The 21,376-nt window shown below is 38.1% G+C and overlaps 1 protein-coding gene across 3 annotated transcripts in view; it reads left to right on the top strand.

The window, feature by feature from the left end:
* vps50 (VPS50 EARP/GARPII complex subunit) overlaps positions 1–21,376 on the top strand; it is a 186,019-nt gene that overhangs the window by 103,932 nt on the left and 60,711 nt on the right. For 2 of the 3 annotated variants that reach the window (XM_087987151.1, XM_043689946.2), the window contains 5 exons: positions 6,884–7,016; positions 11,191–11,282; positions 13,043–13,137; positions 13,221–13,340; positions 17,359–17,449. In XM_087987151.1, the coding sequence (XP_087843277.1) occupies positions 6,884–7,016; positions 11,191–11,282; positions 13,043–13,137; positions 13,221–13,340; positions 17,359–17,449 (531 nt within the window). The remainder of the gene's footprint in view (positions 1–6,883; positions 7,017–11,190; positions 11,283–13,042; positions 13,138–13,220; positions 13,341–17,358; positions 17,450–21,376) is intronic. The other variant, XM_043689947.2, reaches the window with a different exon arrangement.

Below are 21,376 nucleotides of genomic sequence, written 5' to 3'. Positions count from 1 at the left end.
TTGCTTTTGGGGCTCAGAAAGCTTATGTTGTAAAATGGGATATGTTTGGACTTGCCCTTTGATTTGCGTTTTTATATTACTGAACAAATTGCACCAATTATGCTCATCCTATTTATCCTTCAAATTTATTGTTTCATTTCACTCAATAATATTGAAGAAAAGTATATCACTAACATATAATTTCTAAGGTTAACCTGAGGAAAGAATAAACTGTTAACACGCCGTTTTCTTAGGTATGGTCACCACATCTTTTCCAATAGTTGACTAACATTCTAATTGCATGTATGGTTCAATGATTAATTTGTATTGAGTTTTCCACACTATAAAATAGGTATTCCATGCATGTTCAAAACAAAGTTGGAGAAGATATTGACATCAATATCAACTGCGAACTGTTCAATATGGAGTAACATATTTTCCATCTCACAGTGATGCATTATCTATCTATTATCTAGGATGATCTAGAAATAGATGTAGTAATACATACTTTAATATTCTTAGTAAAACAGCTAAGCCAGCCTCTTCATAAATATATTAGTAGAATTTGAAGAATTATTGTGTGGTGTAAGTTACTCAGTTGGCTGAATTGCCACATTGCTTATGTGGATTTGAATCCTTCAATGTGTCGGAAATTGGCGTTGGGTGAAAGAACACTAGAATATGAGTTAGTTTAAGATAGGATTGATGTGCACAATTTAGTTGGCATCCCTGCAAAAAAACACATTTGTAAATTATTCTAAATGTACATTTTAATAATTAAATATAGAGGTGAAGTTGTTCATCTACAACATATTGTAATAAAATCATTAACTGATTCTGTGTTTGATAACATAAGCACTTGAATTCAGTTTATTTACAGCCACGACTACAAACTGCCAACCTTTGAAAGGGTATCACTCAAAGCATTTTCCACAAGGTGGCTTACAACCCAGAATAGGATAATGTTTTGTGTTAAGGAAACTTTAGCTATGGGAGAAGTTGGAATTCAGCATCTACTGCTTCCTCAGAGGCATAGTTCCAAATGCAAAACAGGTGATCTTAGTTTGAGAGGCCAGGATGGGTGGTCTGAAAAAGGAAAATTCAAGGAAAGGAAAAATAGTAGCACTTGTGACAGGCTTGAAAGAAATTAATCTACATTGTTGATGTGTGCCCCAAAAGAAGGAGCTTATTCCCTTTCCCAATGTAGCTTCAAATTCAGAAGAGATATTAAGAGATACTTAAGTGCTGCAGATATTTTTAAAGAATGCCAGCAATGTGAAATGTTAACCCTCACACTTAATGTTACTGTTTCCCTTCTCTGTGAATACCTTTCTCCAGTAAGGTTTTGGATTATTGTCCATTATACAGGTTTCCTTGAAACCTCAGCTGAGTGATTACTGGATGTTTGCGGAGTGGACTCGATGGGCCGAATGGCCTTACTTCCGCTCCTATGTCTTATGGTCTTATGTTTGGAGGGTACTGGAATTTCTACAAAGACCAAAATTAGTTGACAAGTATGCAGTTTGGTTTCCAAAGCAATATGTTCTTTTGAAAAAAAAAAGGCTTTAACCTTTTAGCATATGGGTTGATTCAGTAGAAAACAAGTCAGGTATTGAAGAGTGTGGGAGGACCTCTGTATTTTTTTTAATATTCATTATGGCATGTGAGCATCACTGGCTAGGTCAGCACTTCTTGCCCATCCTTCATTGCCCAAAGGGTGTTGAAATGCAGCATCAGACATTGCATTTTGAGGACTGTGCACATTGTAGAAGTTTGAGATAACTGGAGATGTCCCTTCTTGACATGACAATGTCTAAAGCTGAAAGTTATTGCACCTTCAGTCAGTCAATTCAATCCATTATTGAAGACCAATGACCAAGTGATATCATTTTCTTAAGCACGGTTTTTCAACATGATTCACCTGAAACTGGTGTGACTGGTGCAAAAGCTCTCAGCATTTTAAGCACATGTTTTGTTTGTCCAACTTGGGTTTTTGTGGAGTTTACATGTTTTTTTCAAATTGTTCTGAAAACCAGTTCCACTGACATAACTAGAAATGCATCACAATTATGTTCTTATGCCAAGTCACATATACATTTTGAATCATGCTTGTTAGTAAGGCAAGGCTTGATTATTTGACAAGAGTGAACTTTGGTCTTCGTCAATGCTAAGCTTAAATTGCACCAACGATATTTTGAATTACAACCTGAGACTCTGGATTACTTCATCTTGTATAACCTAATCAAAGGATGAAGCCTTTTAAATACTTAGCACAAAATGGCCAGTTTGTCACAGTTAGTATCTGGAAAGGATATCTTGACCACTTTCAAGGCCAAAGACTTACTGGAGTACCACAACTTCTAAGTCATACACTAATAAGACTCAGTCCAAATCCCGGAATTTTTTTCCAGCAGCATTGTGGGTATGCCTTCAGTACATGGACTGCAGCAGACAAAGAAGGTACTTCATCACCATACTGGTCTTGCCAGAATTTACATATCATGAGAGTTCATTTCTCTTTACAAAATGAACTTATTTATTCTAATTATGCATTTTATGTGGATCTTTATTGTAGATTTAAATAATTCTCAACTAATCCAAATAACATGAATATTCAGTCTTATTCTAAAAAAGAAGCATTTGCTAAGCTATTTTCCTGATGAGAACCAAGTTGTGGAGCCCCTTAGAATCTCAGCACTATTGAATAGAGATAAGTTTGTTCTCAGTGTTGGACAAGTGCTAATTAGGTCTGAGATTGATGATAAATTTAAAAAGGTCATCCAATTAATGGTTTTTTTTCAAAATTATTTTTCTAATCAACCTGTTCAGAGCTGTTATTACACACCTCTGAAGCAGATGGGATTTGAACCCAGACCTCTTGGTCCAGGGATCGGGTTACTACCTTTGCGCTACAAGAGATCTCCCCAAACTCTACCTGGACAGTGAAGGAAATTGCTGGCTGGACAAAAACATCCATAGCTTCGCCTGATCCAAGATGGAGCATGGGAATTAATGGTGGCCATAAAGCTGCTCTTTTTTTAACTTATTGTCATTTCCTCATTCTTGGAGCAATAATTACTGTTATACAGGCTGTAGTATTATTTTGGAACTTTGGACAAAAAGAGATCAAAACGATGGCACTTTAAAAAAGGAGGAAGAGAGAGAAAGCAGGTATAATATTGGAGGTGGGGAAAACTGTGTAGGGAGATCACAGCACGGGAACAACGAAGTGATTTTTTGTTTCAGTGTAACTTTTTTTGTAAATCTACAATAGTGAGTAGAGTCGCATTTTTTGATTATATGTTTTATTGAGGTCTGTCTCTTTATTAAACTAAAAATATAAAGTGTAGGTACTAAGTTATCCTGGGGCAGCGCTTTCAGAGCAATAAGAATGTACTGTTTTCTGGGTTTATTAAGGTGCAAAGATGGCCTTTAGTAGAGTGAGGTGCTCTTCCTGTTGGATGTGGGATATTAAGGAGAATTTCCATTTTCTTAATGATTAAATCTGCATGAAGCATGTTTGGTTGTGAATCCTGTTGGATCACATGGATCGATTGGCGCAGCAGTTAGAGGCAATAAGGAATTTACAGGGGCTGCGGAGTATGATGGATGGCAGTTTCAGGAAGTAGAAAACTATAGATACAGTCGGGTAGATGGGTTACCTCAAGGAAAGGTAGGAGAGGTTGGTAGGCAGTGCAGGAGTCTCCTGTGGCTATCCCCATCTCAGATGAGTATGCTGTTTTGGAAAACATAGAGGGTGATGGACTCTCAGGAGAATATAGTGCTGACAACCAGGATTCTGGTACCGAGGCTGGCTCTGATGTAAGGAGGGATGCGTCAGGTTCCAAGTGTTCGATTGTGATAGGGGACTCTCTAGTCAGAGGCACAGACAGACCTTTACGCGGCTGACAGCAAGACATCAGAATATTGTGTTATCTCCCTGGTGTCAGGATCAAGGATATCTTGGAGAAGGTGCAGAATATTCTCAAAGGGGAGAGGGACCAGCAGGAGATACCTGGACACTTTGGAACAAACAACATAGGAAGAGAAAAGAACAAGGCTCTGAGAAGAGAAAGTTGGAAGTTGGTAGGAATTTAAAAAGTGTGTACAAGAACATTTTCTGATTAAGTATGTGGGTGTACCTACTAGAGAAGGAGAAAACTTGGCCTAGATAAATGACAAACACAAGAGGACCCAGGACTGATCTCTGGAACACCGCTGGGCACAGATCTTTAGTCTGAAAAGCAAACCACCTCTGTCACTCTGTCTCCTGACATAATGGCAAGAGACAGAATAATGGTGGAGGGTTGTGCAGAAGTGGTTCACTTTTTGTAGGCACCAAAAAATTCCAGATGTTGATATTGTTTTCAGTTTATACTGTTCAAAACTAAGGTGCATGTGTGAGAGCTGATGGCAAGCTGTTCATGTCAACCTTGCAACAGTGAATAAAAATGCCTGACCCCTCCATCTCAGAGACTTAAAAACTGGTGTTAGGTAGTTCCTAGAGGGCTAACACAACCCTGTCTTTCAGTTTGAAATAACTACATTTGAAATATTAAGTGAAGGTGAATGCTAGTAAATTGTGTGTAATTATGTGGCAAAATTGAAAAAAGTTAGAGAATTTGTTTTCACTGCAAAAACTGTTGATGCACTTTACTGTCTCAGTAAAGATTAATTTGTTTTCCCTAGAAATGTGAGAGATTCATATGAAGCATCACGGTAGAGTTCAGCAGTTAGCATTCAATTATGATCCAGACATAATGCCTTCACTTAACAAGATATTAGACAGTAGATAATATCCTCAGGGGTATCTCTCTACTGACTATCTCACCCCCTCCACTGCCTCAGCATTGATGACTGCTCATCCAAATTCCAGGCTTGGATAAGTCACAATTTCCTGCAGTTAATCTGGGGAAGACTGAAGACATTGTCTTCACTCCCTCTGCAATGTGTGCCTTCTATAAGAGACAAAGTCCTGAAAAATGCAGCGGGTTCTGGTAACACCTGTGGAGAGAAAAAACAAGTTAATGCTTAAAGTCCAGTGATCCTTTGTGAGATATTCACTTGCCACTGATTTCATTCCTTTCCCTGTTTGTTATCTGTTACCAAGCTGAGTTGAACTTCCAACCTGTATCCCACTTCATCACATAGAATAGAATAGAATCGCCTTTATTGCCACGTGCACTTGAGTGAGTGCAGTGAAAGGTGTATAATGTCGTCTCTTGGTGCCATCTTAGGTACAGATACTTTAAGTGTTGTTACTGAGTTAAAGATTAGCGTAGAAATAGAGTTTAACAAATCCAGAATGATAATAAAAAGTATCTTTTAAAGTACTCCAGTTATAGTCCTTTTCCCTTGAGTCTGTGCCCGATGGGTTTCAGAACACGAGACCTCACAGCCTCTGTCCTGAACTCGCTTCCAGAGCTAGTCCACCTGGCTGGCCTGTGCTCACTCTGCTTTCTCTGTGGGCTGTGTCTGCAACTCGTTTGTAGGACTCGGTCCATGCTCGCTCTGTTCTCTCTGAGGGATTCGGTCACAGCTTGCTTTTGGGACTCAGCCCATGCTCTCTCTGCGATCTCCAGCCACAACACACTTCCAGGAATTGGCTCCCGCTCGCTCTGTTTTCTCTGCAGGCTCTGATTGCGGCACACTTCCGGGATTCGACAAACGCTCACTCTGCTCCATTTCCTCCAGGTAGGATAGTTTAAGAAGCAGCAAAGAGGGAAAATAAAAATAAAAAGGAAAAGGAACTGGCGAGCAGAGGTGCTCCAGCTGGAGCGTCCACCATTGCATCAGTGAGCTGCCGTTGACTGCTCTCCAGCACCCTGGCCTCTCAGCCTCCCCAACCCATCCACGCAAGCTTTTGTTATCTCCAGACTTGACCATTCCAGTGTTCACTTGGATGAACTTCCATCTTCCATAAACTTGAGCACATATGGAATACTGTGGCTTATGTTTGAACACACACAAAATATCACTCAACCATTATTTGGGTCTTTGATTATGTTACCTTGCTCCTAGTACACTGAAACCTCAATATTCAAAATCCCCATCCTTATGCAGACATTCTTTCATTGGCCCTGCTTCCTTTATCTTGGTAACTTCTTACAGCCTTACAAAATCTATGCTTCTTTCAACTATAGTGTTGAGTGCATTCCCTTTTGCATTGGAATAGGTGAATCCAGATCCTAAATGATAGAATTAACTTTTTAAAACTTTGTCCCTTCATCTCACTCTCTTCCTTTAAGGCATCCAAAAGGCTTAGATCTTTGCTTTAGGTCACCTACCTTAGTCTCTCGTTTGCTGTCTGTTTTGTTTTTCTAATATTCCTATGAAGCACACTTTATCTGTTCATATTGCCTTAACTTTTCTGCTCTCAAGTTATTTTTTCCTTCAATTCCAAACCAAGCATGTCACCACTATTTTGATTTCCTGTACCTCATTCAGTCTTAGACTGGAAGTTATGAAAAATCCCTCTCTATCCAGTTGAGTTTATGTGGTCTTGCAGCTTGTCAATATTGTAACACATAAGCAGCAGATGTCCTGGTTGCATTTGATCCTATCTGGGGCTAAGGGCAGAGCTTTGTTGTGAGGCTTATAATTTGTCACTTAGTACTGAATATCTGGGAGTGACATGATTAGAAATATTGAGTATGATGCCCTTAATTCTTGAGGAATTATGTTTCAGTCCAGTTGTAAGTGCTGGAGTAAAACTTTCCATATTCTATTGTGGCAGATTGGCATATTAAGAAAAACAATGACCTTGAGCAGAAAGGTGGGGAGGAAAGCAGTTGTCACTAAATATATGCCCGGCAGCTAAATATGATGCCGTGTTGAAATCTTATACATACATAATACCCAACTAATTCTGTGAGATGTTTCTCAATTCTTATGTTTCCAACAGCATATTACTCCTGACAGCTACATCCCATGCCTGTCTGACCTCTGCAAAGCTCTGTGGGAAGTCATGCTAAGCTACTATCGAACCATGTCGTGGCATGATGAACATGACCGTGAAGAGTCTGCCCCAGCTGCTGGTAAGAAATGAAATAACAAATACATAGGTTTATAATGTACCAGATCAAACAAGCTCACTTTGATCAGCTGTTTTAAGTTTTGAATTGTTACATCAACAGAACATTGTGAGTAATGTTTCATTCGAAGTGATATATCACAAAGAAGTCCATGAAATCTTATGAGCAGAGATTTCCTGACACTCAGAGATATTGTTACCAAAATTCAAGTTGTTAAACTGACTGAGCAAGGCAATTTCCAATTGTGTTTTGGAAAAGTACAAGAAAAACAGCAGAGGAAAGAAAACTTTGAAATTTCTTTCTCAATTCTACGTTCCCTTGTTTGGCTTCTTAGCTCCACAGAAATCTGGAGCACAAAGTGAATAGAGAGGCAGGTGATGTTCACCCAAGTTCTCGGAATTTGCAGTTGTCAGGATGCACAAAATTTCTTAATCTATTTTAGTCAGCAGCTTCACAATCTGGAAAACAGATGTTTCAGCGTATGACTTGAGGTATAGCATTTGTGATAAATACATTAAAAATGCAAAATCTGTTTAATTTTCCTCCGTGAACAATTATATTGTTTATTAAAAGCCATATGGCAAAATGATAAAAGATTGCCATGGTAACTTTCATCCCTATAAATATCGACATCCAATGCCACTTGCTTATTCCTAAAATAGCCTCTACAACAAGTGATGGCACGCTTGTTAATTTTCATACATAAAGATTAATTTTTCTAACAATCATACATTTAAGATTGTTGTTTTATGGTCTTTAATCCTTTATAACAGTACAAGATGATTGTTTGAAAATTACATTGATTTGGTGTTTACTACTTAACATTTTAATAACTTTCCTAAGTTCAAGTGTGAATAGATTCTGACACTTCAATTCAGAGGGAATGCTGTTGAGATTGAAGTGTTGTCTTTCAGATCTAAAAGATCCTGTTGTGATATTTTAAGATGGTCAGGGATAATTCTCCCATTATCTAATATTACAACCTCAATCGTCATTGCAAAAACAGATTGGTGCAGATTTTCAAATTACTGTTTGAGCGAGTCTGAGTAAATGTAATCTCTTTAAGATTGTCTAGTTATCTGTCAGTCATTTACCCTGCCAGATTTCTGAGGTTAGCCTGTGCCAGCTATCAGAGAAAATGTGCAAAATCAGCTCAGTGCAAGAGCAGTGCTGCCGAGACATGATCTATTTTTATGACATTGTATTTTTGGAATATTTTTTATGGATCCCAAAACCACTTTTGCAGCTCCTGAGGAAAAGTATGTATGTAATGTAAGTAAGGGGGACAGGGTGGCAGATGGGTGAGGGAGTTGGATGTCGTTAAATTGGTGAGGGCTCAGGATAGGTCATGTCAGGATGGTGAAGAGTATGGGGTGATGTGGGGTGAGATGTTGGGTCTGGGATAGATGTTATATAGTCGAGCATGATCACGTCGGACGGGATGTGGCGTCGTTGGACCAGTTGTATTTTATCAGGACCAGTGAGGTCAGTGTTAGTGAAAGTTGGTGGCCAGAAAGGACACACGTCAGGTTTCTTTTAACTTTCCAGACTAGACTGGGCCTACAATAGTGTTAACGACTTGGGTGGAGAGGAGTTTAAGTGTGTACAAGAAAAATTTCTGATTCAGTATGTGGATGTACCTACAAGAGAAGATGCAAAACATAACCTACTCTTGGGAAATAAGGCAGGGCAGGTGACTAAGGTATCAGTGGGGGAGCACTTTGGGGCCAGTGACCATAATTCTATTAGTTGTAAAACAGTGAATGGTAAAGGATAGACCAGATCTAAAAGTTAAACTTCTAAATTGGAGGAAAGCCAATTTTGATAGTATTGGGCACGAACTTTCAAAAGTTGATTGGGACAATTGTTTGCAGGTAAAGGGGCGGTTGGAAAATGGGAAGCATTCAAAAGTGAGATAATGATAGTCCAGATACAGTATGCTCCTGCGAGGGTGAAGGGCAAGACTGGTAGATGTAGGGAATGCTGGATGACCAAAGAAATTGAGGTTTTGGTCAAGAAAAAGAAGGAAGCATATGTCAGATGTAGATAGCAGAGATTGAGTGAATCTTTAGAAAAGTACAAAGACAGTAGGAGCATATTTAAGAGAGAAATCAGGAGGGCAAAAAAGGAACATGAGATTGCTTTAGCAAATAGGGTTAAGGAGAATCCAAAGGGATTTTATAAATACATTAAGGACAAATAGGTAATTAGGGAGAGAATAGGACCCCTTAAAGGTCAGCAAGGTCACCTATGTGTGCAACCGCAGGACATGGGGGGCTTCCAAATGCAGGGGAATTGCCCATCAGAAATTTTAATTTCCTGGTCAGTTTCCTCAGTTTCAGCTCCACGATTTCCGTATAATCTTGACATGTACCTGCCAGTTGATGCTACAGAAACGGCTCTGCTGACTGGAAATTCTGGGCAGTTATCTGCCTGTTTATATTATTGCTACTTGATGCAATTTTAATCCACATTAGTTTGCAGTTTTCAACATTGCAAAATTAATGACACTTCACAACCAGTTAACTACTTGAGAAATTATTTTTGGGGTTGCTGAGGTAATCAAGGTCATCATATAAAAACAAGCTGTTTTGTTTATTTATCGAGAATAGGTTTCATTGTGATGAGACAAATGTGAGATGTAGCCCTAAATTGCAAATACAGTGCTGTGTAAATTATACTGACAAAGGCCAGTCTTGACTGTATTCATCTTCAGAACCATTGTTCCGTGATGCAATTCAATATTTTCATTTGCAAGGTGCTTTCGAGCACCCTGTATTCCATGCCAAGTCAGATCTTCATCTTTCCCAAACAAATGGGAAGAAACCTGAATTACATGTGCTGAATCACAACATGTCAGTTTAGCTCAGCTGGAAGTGCTCTCACCTCTGAATTACAAGATTATTTCACACAACAATAAATACATCCAGTGTTACTGATATTGGCAAGGAAGCTTATGTCCAGGGACAGTATTTCTGTGGAGTTTTGTGAATAAGCAAGCTGAAACACAGAAATAAAACAAGATACCAGAAGTGCACAGAAGCTCAGTCAGTGTCTGCAAAAGGAAAATGTGGCATTTAAGATTTCCAAGTCTCCAATCGAGCGAAGATTGAATAATAACAGAAACGCTAACAAAGTCGGAAAGCATTGAGGTGAAAAGGGAGGAAGGACAGAGGGTGAAGGCATTACTTAGAAAAGGAGTAATGCTTAATTGGAAACTTACCAAAAAGTTTTAAATTTTTAAATTCGTTCTTGGCATGTATATAATGTTTAAAAATGTGTTGCTGGAAAAGTGCAGCAGGTCAGGAAGCATCAAAGAAGCAGGAGAATCGATGTTTCGGGCATAAGCCCTTCTTCAGGAGGTAAGTAATCTAATCTAAAAAAAAGTAATCTAATCTAATCTAATCTAATCTAAAATTTTTAAGCTCTGATCTCCAGCATCTGCAGTCCTCACTTTCTCCATGTATAATGTTGGAAAGGTTCCATTTACTGAAGCAAGAATTTGGGAGTGACCTTTTGTTTCAACTACTGCATTCCATAAGGCAGAGATGCACATACATATGGTGGTAGAGCAAGAGCCAGTGTTCTAGTATTCTCTTATCTGTCTCGACAAACTATTTCTATTTCCACCAGGGTCACTAATGGTAGCTGGGGCACAAATAATCCACTTTGTTATTGCCCATACTTCTGTAAATATACATCAGTCAATTGAAATAGCAATATATTCAAATTATACCCTTTCAATTGCTCTCTTCTGGTAGTATAACATCTTTCTTAATCACACACCAAGTTCAGCCTGAAGTATGGAATAACTTATTAGGCTGCTTACCTTTGGAGCCAATGTGACTTTAAAATCTCTTGATAGACATTGGATAAATATGAAACGCGTGTGAATTATAATTCTCTAATCTTATAACATTTATTGCCTATCCATTTAGTTACTGAGTTGCTTTGATAAGATGTTATGATTGACATTTTCACAATATGGTGAGAATCAGGCATCTGCTGTACATAAGAAAAACAATTAGCCCAGTTCTGAGAAAATCTGTGGTTGGTTGAATAAAAGGCCATATGACAGCAGTGATATGCATTGAAAAGGATGCAAAATTAAAATCTACATAAATAATATATGAAAAAAAATTGAATTTAGTTAAAAAAAAGCTTTTTATTTATTCAGATGGCCGTACTGAGATTTCCACAGATGATGCCAACTTTAATCGAAGTTATGTGAAAAAGAAGTTGGAGCATGGCCTTTCTCGGATCTGGCAGGTTTGTGCCTCATTTGGTGAAAGATTTTTATTTTTCAAACTACCAGATGGTTTCTATTTTAAATCTCTAGGAATTTTGCTGTTTTAAAACTGCAGGACTTCGTTTTAAGATTCCTGTTTACTCCATCGTAAAGTCTTGCAAACTTAAAATCTCAGACACCTTTTTGCTGCGTAGCCATTTGTATAAATTGACTCTTACATAGATCTTGAATATGAGATTGCAAAATTGTGTAGGTGGTGGTGGGGGGGGGGGGGAGTGGTGTGCATGTGTGTGCGTGCGCACATGGTCTTGATCAAGTGTGTGAGTGTGTGCTTGAGAGGGGAGGTGTGAGAGTGTGCGTGTGTGAGGGAGTATATGCCAGTGAGAGTGCAAGTGTATGAGAGAAAGAAAAGCAATGTGCCAGAGATATTGAAATTTTTAAAAAAAGTTGCTGGAGAAATTTAGCAGCTCTGACACCATTTGTGGAGAGAGTGAACATTTATCACTTTATTTTTTGGAACTAACTTTGAGTATTGAGTATCTCCACTTCATATATTAAGAGCTGGAGTTAGTATATGAGCATGAATAAATTGGCTGACGGCATAGTTTCAATGCATGGATCGTTTTCAGATCAGCAAATTATGACTATTGGGATATCACTGAAATCATTGCTGGGGCTATAACTTTCCACTCTACATCAATAATTTTGGAAGAGCAGACTAACTTGATGATGATCCATCAATAGATGGGACGATAAGTTGTGAAGACCGTGATTGGAAACCATAAAGGATATAGATCGCTCGGGTGAATGCTGAGAAGTTGGTAGATGGAATAATGTGTGGCAGAACATCAGGTTGTCCACATGGGTAAGAAGAATGGGAAACGAGTATTATTTAAATGGAGCAAGTCCACAGAAAAGTGCATTAAAGGGGGATCTGGGTGTTGTCATTCATGGCTAGCAAGTTAACATGCCGGTGTAACAAGTAATCAGGAAGGCAAATGCAATATTGACTTTAATACAAGGGGATGGTAATACTGAAGTGGAAACCTTGATAGAACTGTACAGATGGTGGATGAGACCATCCCTACAGTACTGTGTACACAGTTTTTGTCTCATCCTTTAAAGAGCAGTTTGCTTGCTTTCAAGGCAGTTCAAAGAAGGTTTGTAAAGTTGGTTTCTGGGAAAATGAGGAAAAGAGATTAGGCCAATGCTCATTGAGGTTGAGAAGCATTGATAGATGACCTTCAAACATATAAAATTCTGAGGGAAGTTGACAGGGTTTGTGCTAAAATGATATTTCTCCTTGAGAATCTATAAGTAAAGAACATAGTTCCAGAAATAAGGCACAGATTTCAGGGTCATTAACATTAGGAATTCTCTCCCCTGTCTAGCAGTGAATGCTGAAAGTTGAATATATTTCAAGCTGAGAGAGACAGATTTTTGATCTACAAACTGATCTTGATTGTAGCTGAAAGCTAAAAATAAATTCCTGAACCAATTGCATGGATTTGAATAGGTGTGTAATGCTCATTTGATGCAGTTCATTTTTGATTTAGCTATGGGATATGGTAAACTGGTATGTCTGTCTAATATTGTCATGAGTGTGACCACTAACTTAACCCAAAAATCTGCAAGTATTTCTGCAAGCAATAAAAGTCTATTTAGCTTTACAATTTGACTTCTTAAATTATGAAGTTAATGTTTAATGAATTTAATGATCCAAATCATGAATTTAATGAGTTCTTGTACTGATATTGACTGTCATATTCTTGTTCTCCAGGATGTTCAATTAAAAGCAAAAACATATTTGCTTGGAACAGATTTATCCAGTTTCAAGTATGACGATTTTATTTTTGTACTGGACATTATTAGCAGGTATTAGGACAATACTTGTACTAAATAGTGGCTATTTTTTGATTTATTATATTTGTATGTACTAAACGTATTTAAAATCTCAGTGTTATTTGTTTGCAAACCAGACTGATGCAAGTTGGTGAAGAATTTTGTGGCAGTAAATCAGAGGTGTTGCAGGAGTCTATTCGAAAACAAAGTGTGAATTATTTTAAAAGCTATCACAGGTAAAAGTTATTTATGTTTACATGAATGCTTTTTACTTTGCTCTTTAATAGAATCTGGGTGTTGCTGGCTCGGCCATCTTTAGTTGTCTAATCCTAATTGCCCTTTACAATGTTGGCAAGTGAACTGCTTGAACTACTGCAGTTCCTTGGGAATAGATACATCTGCATTGTTGTTAGGATGGACCTCCCAAATGTTGACCAAATGACAGGGGGAAAAATATCACTGATACCTTTGCAATAAAGCTTCACTGGAGGAAGCATTAAGCATGGAGTTGCAAACTGAAGTCAATAAGAGGGTTCCCTCCCTACCCGCACCAACCTCAAAAAAATGATTCCTTACTAAGAACAGGTGTCTTGCTTGCCTGAATTAAAATACATTCTCACCTTCACACCAACACCTTTTCTCCTTGCGTGCTCTAAGTTTTGATACTACCTCCCATGTCCCTGTTCTGTCACCTATGAAGAATGTAGAATAGAGTGTTTGCCATTCAACCCTTAATGCCTATTCTGCTAATCTGTTCAATTATAGGTGATTTGTAGACATTGTTAATCAGTCTGTTCAGACATGTTAGAACACATATCCAGAGCAGGTGGAACTTCAAGCTGGACCTTTTGGCTCGGACATCACTCTGCACTGAAGAGCCATAATTCCAAATCCTAACCCTGGTTCCTTTCTTTGGTTCAATATCACTTCAGAAAAGTTTTGAAATTTTCAATTTATCCTACCTTTAGTTTTTTTTTCAGAAAGCTAGATTTCCACTAACGTTTGGTGAAGTACTACTTGTTAACTTGAATGGCCTAGTTTTATAAGGTTATTCCCTCCTGGAAGCAATGGATACTCACTGTCTATTCTATCAATTTGTTTAATTATTTCAAACACCTCAACTATGCCTTCACTATTCAAGGGAGTATCAAGGTTCATCTATGTGATATGTCCTTAATTTGATATTTTAGCCTTGGGTGTTCTTCAATGAATTTGTGCTATACCTCCTCCAAGCTAATATTTTCTTCTTGATGTAAGACACCTAGAACTAAATGTAATACTGAAAAAAATCCAGAAATTGCTGGAAGAGCTCAGCATGTTTAGCAGCATCTGTGTAGAGAAATCAAAATTAATAATTTGGGTTCAGTGACCCTTCTCCAGAAGATCCTTCCATTCTGAAGAAGGGTCACTGAACCCAAAATATTAACTTTGATTACACTCCATAGATGCTGCCAGACCTGCTGAGATTTTCCAGCAATTTCTGCTTTTGTTTCAGATTTCCAGATCCACAGTTCTTTTCTTTTGTAACACTTAACACAGATTAACTCCTCTCAGTAGCTCCCTCCAGGATGGACTGCATGACCATCTGACTACTACTTATGCTAAGACCACCATAGCGGCATACAAAACCACTCAAACGATAGAAGTTTAAATTAGCATGAGGTACGTCTCCATCAAAAGGAGGCATGGAATACAGAATTGACTGACCCAGAGAAGACAGGATGGTTGTAGATGGAAAGTATTCAGCCAGGATTTTGGTGACTGGTGGTGTTCCACAGGGATCTGTTTTGGGACCCCTGCTGTTTGTGATTTTTATAAATGACTTGGATGAAGAAGTGGAAGGGTGGGTTAGTGAGTTTGCCGAAGACGCGAAGGTTGGTAGAGTTGTGGATAATGTGGAGGGTTGTTGTAGGTTACAACTGGACATTGACAGGATGCAGAACTGGGCTGAGTGGTCGCAGTTGGAGTTCAGTCTGGAAAAGTGTGAAGTGATTCATTTTGAATAGTCAAATTTGAATACAGATTGCAGGGTTAAAGGCTGGATTCTTGGCAGTGTGGAGGAACAGGGGGATATTGGGGTCCATGTCTGTGGATCCCTCAAAGTTGCCACACAAGTTGATAGGATTGTTAAGAAGGCATATGGTGTGTTGGCTTTCGTCAGCGGGGGGATTGAGTTTAAGAGCCATGAGGTTATGCTACAGATGTATAAAACCCTGGTTAGACCACAGTTGGAATATCATGTTCAGTTCTAGTCGCTTCATTATAGCAAGGATGTGGAAGCTTTAGAGAGGGTGAGAGGAGATTTACCAGGATGCTGCCTGACTGGAGGACATGTCATATGAAGAAGGTTTGAGGGTGCCAGGACTTTTCTCATTGCAGTAAAGAAAGATGACAGATGACCTGATAGAGGTGTACAAGATTATGAGAGGCCTAAATAGAGTGAATAGTTAGAGACTTTTTCCCAGGGTGGAAATGGCTATCACAAGGGGACATAATTTTACAGTGATTGGAGGAAGGTTTAGGGGAGATGTCAGAGGTAGATTCTTTACACAGAGAGTGTTGAGTGCATGCAATGTACTGCCAGCAGTGGTAATAGAGTCAGATGCATTAGGGACATTTAAGTGACTCTTGGATAGGCACATGGATGATAGTAAAACGAAGGGTATGTCGGTTAGTTTGGTCTTAGCATAGGATAAAAGGTCAGCACAATAACAAGGACCTGTACTGTGCTGAACTATTCTGTGTTCTAAAATCGCAGTTTCTCCCACACGCAGAATTACTCAAAACTGACCAAATAAAAATTTAGATTAGATTTAGATTAGATTACAGTGTGGAAACAGGCCCTTCGGCTCAACAAGTCCACACCGACCCGCCGAAGCGAAACCCACCCATACCCCTACATTTACCCCTTACCTAACACTACAGGCAATTTAGTATGGCCAATTCACCTGACCCTGCACATCTTTGGATGGTGGGAGGAAACCGGAGCACCCGGAGGAAACCCACGCAGACACGGGGAGAACGTGCAAACTTCACACAGTCAGTCGCCTGAGGGGGGAATTGAACCTGGGTCTCTGGCGCTGTGAGGCAGCAGTGCTAACCACTGTGCCACCGTGCCGCCCACGATGCTGGCTTTTCATTTAAAACAAAAAATCTTCTGGATTTTTCTCGTGGCCCTGTCCTTACGATCGTGATTCTGTATTCAAATTATGGATTGCTCATGATGTTATTGCCCCTGTATCCAAAACAGTGTATATCATGAGTGCCAGAAGGTCCAGCAGGAAATCAGACATTGCATATTGGGGAACTTTCAATTTTGGAAAGGTCTTCAATTCATAATATTACTTACATTTATGTTACAAAAATCCATTCAGAAAATACAGAACGCACAGTGGGTCACTTTTGTTTTAATAAAGACTCAAAAAAATTTCACATCATCTTCAGAAAAAATGTTCTTAGGTTTTCAGGTGCAGCAAGAAACTAAACTATCAGTTTTGAAGAAGGTCTGAAACAAATACATTTTGGGATTCTTGGATTTAGGAGTTGGTTGTGAACAGTATTGTGGTGGGAACTCATTCAAATAAGGCTGTGGGTAAATGCAAAAAGAATTTTAAAAATGCACATTATTAGAAGTGTAACATGTTTGTGTTGAGAAAGCTACAACGTCTTGAACATGTGTTAGCACCCTTTAAGTGCAAATGTGAAGACACTTCCAAGCCTTTATTTCTGTTTGGACTTGGTGCAGAAAAAGGCACTTAATGCTGCATTCCTAATTGTTCTCATTCTGTGAATACAAATACGATATAGTGCCGTTTTAAAATGGCCATTGCTGGTGGATTTCAAAGTGATGAAGCATGATGATATTGTGAAAGGAAGTTGAAACAGCTATGAAGTTTACTTTCAAAACTGCTTCAGCTTGAAGCTTGAATATTGGTCAGTAGAAAGAAGGAAGAGAGAAATTTATAAACCCAAATGTGTTTACCAACCTAAACCCTTTTCTTTGTATAAAATAAAATTTATAATTAAAAGATTGCAGTCATTCCTCCGTATCTGCAAGGGTTCTGTTCCTAAGAACTCCTGCAAATGATTAAATTCATGAGTGCAGAGATTGTTTAAAAATACGTCAAAAATCACATGCGTGTTTTTTGTCCATGGATGTTGACTTTTGTTGAGACTTAGTTTTTAGTGCAGATAGGCGAATTTGTGATTTCCTACATACAGAGGATTTTCTATAATTAACTTTTTTCTTTGTAGAATACGCCTTGAAGAGCTACGAATGTTTTTAGAAAATGAAACTTGGGAACTATGTCCTGTGAAATCAAACTTCAGTATTTTGCAATTGCATGTAAGTGATTGATTAGAAATGGAGTTTGGGAAGCCTCCTTTAATCCTCAAAGGAATTCTTCCTTCAGCTTCTGCCATTTTAATTGCCATTTAATTGCTGATCTTTGTCTCCTATCTACTCTGCTTCAAATCCTGTTTTGATTTTTTTTTTCCCCACTGATTCTTTGGATCTGGTCTTAATCCTTCCTCTCTGTCACAAGTCTCAATCACTGTGTGTCACTATGTATCACTGTACACTACCACTGACATCAACCCTTGGCAAACCCACTTTGTGCCTTCCTCCGTTTTAAAAGAAATTGGAATTCACAAACAATTTCTTGCTTCCTGCAACTCAGGTAATTTGTGTCCATGCTGTGATTTCCCTTTGACTTCACAGGCTGTACTTCAGCTGACAAGCATGTTATCTATCAGTTTATTGAATGCCTTTTTGGAAGTCCTTGTACACTATATCAACTTCATTACCCACATCAAGCCTTTCCATGCCTCATCAAAAAAACTGAATCTAGCAAGTTGAATAAATTTATCTTTAACAAATCCATGCAGGATTTCCTTTGTCCAAGTAAATTGTTTGTCCTCAATTATACTGTCCAAATATTTTCCAGCTAATGACATTAAACTAATTGTTCAGTAGTTGTTAAGCTTATCCTGTAATAAAAGTACATAGTACATGATTTTCATTTTGGAACTTGGGTTCTAAAATAGAAGTAAATGTGTACTTGGGTTTCAGTTCTTAGTTCTGTGAAGATGGCTTTTTAAGGGTCAGAAACTTATTTCTTTTAGCACTGGGTCAAAACAGCCATTTTAATAAATCAAATGATTTAAGCTAAATGAATCAGTAAGCCACCTGGTGAGGTAATGACTGAAGTTTTATGAAGTTGAGCATTTACAATTTACAAAAAAAACCGTACAATCAGATGTGCTGATTTAGCAGCCTCCAAATAGTCCTTGCGGAAAAATACAATCAATTAGCTGGTGCCTGTGTCTTGGAGAATAATTTGGTAAAGTGCCGAAACGTGACACTAGCAATTGCTTGTTGAGTAAAGAATTAGAGGGATGGAAGGAGCGACACTTCACTCGGGTTAAGTGTCAGTGAAGAATCTTGCTGGATAAAAAGTTGAATCTTTGTTTTTGCTGTTCATGGTGACACCTTTCCAACTTTGTGCAAATATATTTTATCTACTATGTATTAAATTTATGTTCTTTTGTTAACATAAGACCATAAGACATAGGAGTGGAAGTAAGGCCATTCGGCCCATCAAGTCCACTCCGCCATTCAATCATGGCTGATGCGCATTTCAGCTCCACTTACCAGCGTTCTCCCCGTAGCCCTTAATTCCTCTAGACAACAAGAATCTATCAATCTCGGCCTTGAAGACATTTAGCGTCCCGGCTTCCACTGCACTCCGTGGCAATGAATATAAGACCATAGTATATTGGTAGCCTTGTGTGAATATGTGTAATGATTGACCACCACAATAATCAAGTGCAAAAAAAAACTATGGTCATCAATTCAGGTTTTACTCTGGGATTTCACATGTCCAGTATTGCTGTCAGCTGTAAGAATCTGGTGCCCTTTTTAGAGCAAAAGTATAACATTTGCAATTTTCCTGTGCCATCCCTGAACCTAAGATAGATTATGTCTGGTGTCTTTGTAGTTTCCAATATCACTTTCCTCATTATCCTTGGATGCATCACTTCCAGTTTGGTGATTTATTAACTTGTTAGGTACTACAATCCTATCTAATAGTGTCTCCATCTTAATTTTTCGCTCATGCAGTCTTTCAACCATTTCTTCCTTCACTGTAACTTGGGCAACATCATCTTTCTTGTTAAAGGCTCCAGTTGGTAGCTTCTTTCCTCCCTTTGTCAATTGACTTCATGTTCTTCAGTGTGCCCCATTGTTCCTTTTACTAACTTTTTATTATTTGGAAGATTATAGAAAACCTTTGGATTCTGCTTTATGTTAGCAGCAAGTCTCTTTTCAAATTTTGTTTGCTTCTCTGTTTTTGTTTTGTTTTTACCTTTCCCCTGAACCTTTGATAGAAAGACTGTTTTCACTTGTATTAGCATCTGACATCAGTGATCTGCTTTGGGTATCCACTCATTGATAATACAGGAAACTCTATTTCACTATGCTGCTTTCCCCAATCCTGGATTGTACTGAAACTGTCTCCTCTGTAAAGGCAGAAAATTATTCCATAACAGTTTAGTTATTTCAGCACATTGTGCATGTGAAAATCACAATTGAAATGATTGGCTCCAAGCTTCCTTGTTGATTTGAGGTTTTACGGGTTACTTTGTAATGTAAGCCCTTTGTTACTGCCCACTAAGATCTTAGTTCAAAGATACTCCTTGTCTACAGCCCACCTGGTCTCAACACATTATTCTTTTTAACTGTCTTCAATATTTGTTTCATCTTTATCAATAATTACACTTGCCCTGAAGATTCCCCTCTCCTGAAGTATGAAAGTAGTCAGTAATTTAATTTGAAGTCGATGACATTTTATGAGCAATATGATCAGGATGTGTACCTTTTCTCAGTAATTGAATACTATTGCATCATTGAAAAGTCATGCTTTTTTGTTTCCTTTTTTTAGATGTAGTTATAGTTTTCAAATACACTACAATCATTCTTTCAATGTTTATTCTTGACTGACTTAGTAAACAATCTTCCTGTCTTTACACAGACTTTATGGGGCACTCTTATGATGTTAACTCTCCTATTGTCACATGGATGTGTTTTTCTGCTTGTGCTTTTATCCAGGAATACCTGGATGGTGCATTTAAAATACATCACTCTTCTATTAGCTGTTTCTTCATGATTTCAAAGCCTGTCTTTCTAAAAGAACAATTACAATTATACTGTCTTTATCAGATTGAAACGGTGATTTTAGTACTTTATTCCCTCTTAGATCAGATGAGGTTTGGGTTCCTTTGTTTAAAACTTATTCAGATGTGCATGGGAGATGATTATACCAAAAAAATGGGTATTACAAGAATAAAGTTTTTGTACTTTTCTTTAAAGATAAGCTTCTAATGAATTATTTTACAAATAATTTCCAATCAAAAGGTTCCACACTTAGTCGTTCATGTCTCTGTCCAACCAGATTCATGTAGTGTACATACCGGTTTAGTGCACATGACTATATTATCCAATCATATTTAAACTAATACACATGATTACATTGTCCAGTCATTTCGTACCATTCACATCTTCTAGCCGTAAGTTCATATTCTAACTGTTGGTATGTACATGTGATTGCCAGAAAACTTATACTGATTATTTTTGCCTTTTCACCATTTTAAGAAGGTAGTCTAGACACTAACTTTTTTTCTTATTTTAAAGGTAGATGCGAAGAGCCTGTTCCAAATTCGACTGGTCAGACTTATTGGCAGTAAACAAAATACAATTTATTTAAATACTATACTTAAAATGCAAACAAAAGAATGAGGAATTTAGAATAACTTAACCACTGGAAAACTTAACTGAATAATAGATATAGTATCTATCACTAATTACCTGTTCCAATATTGAAAGATCCCATAAACATGCCTCTTCACAAAAAAGGTATATTAAGACACAGATTCTTAATGCAGTTCTCCAAACCAAGAGGAAAGAAAATGGAGAGATTTCAGAGGAAGCAGTAGCTTGGAATCATTCACTGAAGCTCCAACTCTTCTGAGACCCCAAACAGCTTCTGACTGCTGAAGCTAAAAGAGGACTAGAAAGCCTGGTGTGTGTGTGTGAGCTGGCCACGCCCATTCAGGTTGTTTCCATTGTTCCAACCTTTTGCGAAAAAAAAACCCAAAGGCGCCTCATGTTTACTCCAGTGCTTCTATTGGATTGCTCGGTACCTCTGTCTTTACAATCTCTCTTCAATATAAAACCAAGACAAAATAACCTTTTAAAGTGACAGTATCATCACAC

This window comes from Chiloscyllium plagiosum, unplaced genomic scaffold (assembly GCF_037043375.1).
Source record: "Chiloscyllium plagiosum isolate Xiang-an unplaced genomic scaffold, Cpla_swu_hap1 HiC_scaffold_5, whole genome shotgun sequence".
Taxonomy (NCBI): Eukaryota; Metazoa; Chordata; class Chondrichthyes; order Orectolobiformes; family Hemiscylliidae; genus Chiloscyllium; species Chiloscyllium plagiosum.
This window is presented reverse-complemented; position numbering and strand designations above follow the sequence as displayed.